At 51.9% G+C, this 5,215-nt stretch overlaps 1 protein-coding gene across 1 annotated transcript in view; it reads right to left on the minus strand.

The window, feature by feature from the left end:
- The window catches only part of TRADD (TNFRSF1A-associated via death domain), a 6,296-nt gene extending 2,182 nt beyond the window's left edge, over positions 1 to 4,114 (minus strand). The window contains exons 1-2 of the mRNA XM_008948708.1: positions 3,973 to 4,114; positions 1,474 to 1,751 (exon numbers count right to left, since the gene is read on the minus strand). Coding sequence (XP_008946956.1) covers positions 1,474 to 1,751; positions 3,973 to 4,114 — 420 coding nt within the window. The remainder of the gene's footprint in view (positions 1 to 1,473; positions 1,752 to 3,972) is intronic.
- Positions 4,115 to 5,215: the final 1,101 nt, after the last annotated feature.

Below are 5,215 nucleotides of genomic sequence, written 5' to 3' on the forward strand. Positions count from 1 at the left end.
TCAGCAGAGGGAGGGAGCAGCAAGCAGATGTGGACAGGGGATGGGATACCACATGCTGTTTGGTCCAGGGCTGAAAGGTTTGCATTTCGTTCTCTCGGCTTGCAGAAAAGCAACCTGGCAAAACATTCTTGTGCCTGATCTCCTCGAGGAGATGGTACCTTATTTCTCAGGACCATCTTGAGGGAACCAGAGCTCTGAGGTATTGTCAGTTGGAGGTGGGAAAAAAAAAAAAAAGGGGGGAGAAAGGCAGTGAGTTTAATCAAGGCAAGTGCCTTGGTTTTGTGGTGAGATGACAAGATCTGGCAGTTCTTGCTAGCAGAATTACAGTGCTGGTGTGATGAGCTAGATGTTGGGTATCTCCCCTGAGAGAGGCTTTGCCTTCAGCAGGGCAGCCTGCTCTGCTGGCAGCAGATGCTGTGTCCCCACTCTGTCACACACTACTGGTGGGACTACAGAGTGTTTGACTCAGGCTTGTTTCTAGGTGCAGTCACCATTGCTGCTCTCGAAGCTGTCGTGCAAGGCTGGGGAGGAAGGTGCAGAGCAGGGATGGTTCCACACAGGGCTGCTGTCCTCTGCTGCCTCCAGGTGCACCGAGGCGAGCAGGGCAAGGGAGGTTCTCCTTCCCCTCTACTCTGCCCTGGTGAGGCCACCTCTGGAGTATTGGGTCCAGTGCTGGGCTCCCCAGTTCCAGAGAGACAAGAAGAGACACTGAGACTCTCCTTTATTGGAGAAGGTCCAGTGGAGGTTACAAAGATGCTGAGGGAACTGGAGCATCTCTGTGCCCATGAAAGGCTGAGAGCCCAGGGGCTGGTTAGCCTGAAGAGAAGCCTGAGAGGGGATCTGATAAAGGCTGATCAAGAGCTAAAGGGCAGGGGTCAAAAGGATGGGGACAGACTTTTGTCAGTGGTGCCCAGCAACAGGCACAAACTGGAATCCAGGAGGTTCCATATGAACAGGAGAAAAACTTCTTTGCTGTGAGGGTGGCAGAGCCTGGAGCAGGCTGCCCAGAGAGGCTGTGGAGTCTCCTTCTCTGGAGAGATTCCCAACCCATTTGGACCCAGGGATCCTGGGCACCCTGCTGTGGGTGACCCTGGTGGAGAAGAGAGGTTGGACGAGGTGATCTCCAGATGTTCCTTCCAACCCCCCCTATGCTGGGATTGAGGTGCACTTGCTTGTGCTCTTACCTGCACCTTCTAGAATTCCTCACCTTAGTTGTGACAGCAGCCACACTAACTGTTACCCCCAGAAACCAGAGGGATTTAGCAGAATCTCTGTAGGCTTTTAGGTACCTCTGTTGCCCTTCCACAGAAGTGCACAGCTCTTCTCTGGCGAAGGGCAGAGCTGTTCCTCCATATTACACCTGAGGACTGAAGGATGGAGAAGCCAAGAACCCAGCACGCTGCAACAGAGCAAGATTTGCACCCACGTTCTGAGCCCCGAGCTCCTGCTCTTCGTGGCCTCGCTCCCGCTCACCTTTTCCCTGTAGATGCACTCTAGGCAGCGATCCTCGTCCTTCAGCATGCTGTCAAGGTGCTCGCTGCCAGCCTTCAGCTCCATTTCAAGAGGCACCGTGGTCACGGCCAAGAAGAGCTGGAGGTGGTTCTGGAGGGACTCCTGGAGCGCTCCTTCCCGGTAACTCCGCAGGAACCGGCGGCAGTTCTCCCGCTTGCAGAACTTGAGCTGGACGATCAGGTGGGGCTGGCTGCAGTGCACTTTGAGCACATCCACGCCGTTTGCGCTCCCGGTGGAGTCTGGTGGGGAGAAGGGAGCAGAGTCACTATCCAGGCATGAGAGACACAACCCAGACCCCCTCCCACCCAGTACCCAGCCTGCACTGGAGCAGCTTCTGAATTCTCCTCTCTCTGCGCTCAAGTCCTCTGGAGTGAAAACCCTGCATGCAAAACCAAGAGGAAAGGATGGAGGTTTTCCTACTCTTCAGTCCTTGAGACGGGAATTTTATGCAGTGCTGAAGGTCCTGCAAAGAGAAGTCAGCGCTTTCTCTCCACCCTGTGCTTAGAGATAACTTTTGGCTGGCTCTGAGCCTTCAACACGTCTCACAAATGGGGAAGGATGGACCGAGCCACAAAGATTTAGGCTGCTCAAGACTGGGCTTTGACTTGTTAAGCTCTTTTGCACAGAGGGTTGCTTCAGGGTAAAATCTAAGCAAGGAGAAGCCAGAGGTGTACCCTCTAACGTTAGTGCAGGGTAGCATGAGCAACATGGACAACACAAACTGTCTAGTCCTTCATTCTTCATTCTTCCTTCTCCCAGCAAAACCTAATTTTGACATTGACCTTGTCTCCACAGGGATTTCATATGCTGAGGATGACAATTTGAGGTAAGTTCTTCTCTTTTTTTTTTTTTTTTTTTTTTGCAGCAAAGCCTGTGGGCAGCTGGCTCTACAGCTTCCAGACCCGAGTGAACCCCTTGGCCTGTGGTGGCACAGGGCTGCATGGAGGTGCTAGCTCAGACTGGCACCACATCAGGTATTTCTATGCCACACATCACGGTATCATTATTTAGACATACTTGGAGAAGCCTGAGGCAAAGCAGCCTTGAATGCTCCAATTTAGGCAGCAGAGTGACCTGGCATTTGAAAATGTGATGTATCAGTGAGTGGCTTTACAGGGTTTACTGAGTCCTGGCTGCATCAGTCTAGTTGGGCCCAGATGTGGGACTGGGATGTGGAGCTAGGAAGGATGTTCTAATTCACTGTGCCTGGCCAGAAATGTCTTTTTACCTCTCCCTCCATGCTTTGTGTTTCAGGAGTGCTGGTTAAACAAAAGCTTCCATAAAAGGGAAGGAGCGCTGAGGAGGGAAAAGCTGCACAGATATGGAAACCTTTATGACCAGTGTACAAGACAGCTGCAGAGCTACCTCCAAAGAGAGGACTTAACACATTTCTTCCTGAAACTTCAGGCTGCTTCTTCATGTCCTTCTTAGGGCTGAATAAGCATGGTAAGATCTAGCATTTTTGTGGGCTTTCCTTTAAATGTGCAAGCAGATTCACATTCCAGTGACACAAAGCAGCCGTAAATTGAGCATAACTGGACAACCATGTCAGGCTTCCTGCTGCTTCCCATCTTTGGATCGAGCTGCAGGACAAACAGGCCTGTACTGGATAAACTGTCTGGCTTGGCTAGGCTGATGATTGCCAGAAGGAATTACAGTTTAGTTACACAAGCCCAACCAAACAATATAGGCTCAGCTGTGTGACAGGTAACGAACACCACAGGAGTCACTCTAGGTAAGGGGGAGAAACTCTTCAAACTACTCCTGTTTTGCAGTCAGCCTGGTGCAAGGGTGGATAGAGAAACAGTTTTATGGCCGTTGGTCTCTCCAGTCCTTTTTTGATGTAAATATGGTTCCACACACTTGAAGCTACTGTAATTGTGCTTATTTATATCAGAAAAGAACTTATACTGGCTATTGCTGATTTTTAAAATCAGTTCTTCAAAGCAGAAATCATATTTCTGTGGTGGCATAAAGACAGAAATTACATTTTCCTTCAGAGCGACTGAAAACTTTTCTTCCCCTCTTACATAAATGGGTTTAAACAAATGTTCATAAAGCAGAATTACTCATTAGACAGTTCAAGTTGGAAGGAAGCCCAGGACATCTCTAGCCCAACCTCCCATGCAAAGCAGGGGAAGCTCTGAGGTCACACCAAGTTGTTCAGGGCTTTATCCAGCCCCATTTTGAAATCTCCCAAGGACAGAGAACACACAGTCACTCTGGGCTGTTGATAGGCCGCCCAAAGCCTTCTCTTCCCCATGGCTGAACAGGTCCAGCTCCTTCAGCCTCTCTACACAAGACAAGTGCCCCAGCCCCCAACCATCTTGATGGACTTCTGCTGAGCTTCTTCCACTTCACCGTCTTTCCTAAATGCAGCGGACAGCAGCTTTCCTTACCCGTGAGTGGGAGCTCAAAGAAAGCGAAGAGCTGTGAGAAGCTATCAGAGAGGAAGGGTACCTGCTAATGCCAGCTTCAGCGCCTTGAACACGCTGGGTTTCTGCTGGGAGCTTTCGTAGAGAGCCGGCAGAGCGATGGCCTCGCACGTGGACTGGAGGAAGAGGTAAGCACTGCCGATCCAGGGCGAGGAGCTGCCTGCCATCTTCAGCACCCTGCAAAACCCCACAGCTGAGCCGGCAGGCTCGAGGGAGAACGGCCCGCAGCAGCCCCGAGCACAAGCGTGAGGGGATTAGAGGGGGTCACCCTTATTTCCTAGATGTTCTTAAAGCAGACGTAACCCTTATGGAGTCTACTGTTACTCTGCACAGCACAGTGGGACGTGTTCTGCTGTCCCAAAGACTCGGCAGCTCCCAAAGCTCTCCTTTCATTTTCCGCTGGAGTCCATTCATCTTATAGTCCAAAGAGACTTGGAAGCAAAGAGTCTCCATCCTCGTGCCTCTGACTGCCCAGCCAATTTGGCAAAGTCTACAGACTTCTAGTTGGTCTGCTCCAGGGAGCACCCAGCAACCCTGCTTCTGGCACGCTCACACAGACCGAAGCCCTGCTGCAGGCAGAGGTGTTTTGCCCAAGGTCCTGGTCCCCAGATTGTCCTTGCTAACGGATACCTTGCAGGGCCCAGGGCTCATGGAGCAGGACACTTAGGTCTATCCCTCAGCCTTATGTTTATTGCTTCCACCATTTGCCTCTCACAGCAGTGCACCAGAAGACAGCACATCCACCTCTCCGTTCCCATCATGCCTGTTCCTCGCTGGCCAGGTAACACAATGCTTGCATCCATTCAGCTGCACCCAATTCTGCTCCCGAGGCAAGGACCAGCTGAAACACCCCCCAGGCTACAGGCACTCAGGATGGAAAAGCTGGGCTGGGCAATGCCAGACTGAGCTAGAGAGCACACATCTGATGGCTGGCATGGCCACCTCCTTTCTGGTGTGTACACCAACTCTCTGAGCGTGTCTGTGAGCTGGTCACCACAAGGCCCTCAAAACTCCCTCCACCGAGAGCAGTGCTCAGAGCCAACCCTTCCATCCCATCATAGTGACCAGTAATCTGGGGCTTTTGGCTCAGCCCCAGGCCCTCTCTGACTATTTGCTTGCTCCTCTGTCACACCATCAGCTGCCTCCTCCCAGGCAACCCTTCTTGCCCTGTGGTTCAACCCCACCAGCATTCCCTCGGCTGCCAAGCACTGGCCTGGCAGCATAGCTGCTGGCCACCTTGATGTCCTTCTCTTTGGTTGTCCCTTTGA

The sequence above is a fragment of the Merops nubicus genome, unplaced genomic scaffold (genome assembly GCF_000691845.1).
Source record: "Merops nubicus isolate BGI_N331 unplaced genomic scaffold, ASM69184v1 scaffold23981, whole genome shotgun sequence".
Classification (NCBI taxonomy): domain Eukaryota; kingdom Metazoa; phylum Chordata; class Aves; order Coraciiformes; family Meropidae; genus Merops; species Merops nubicus.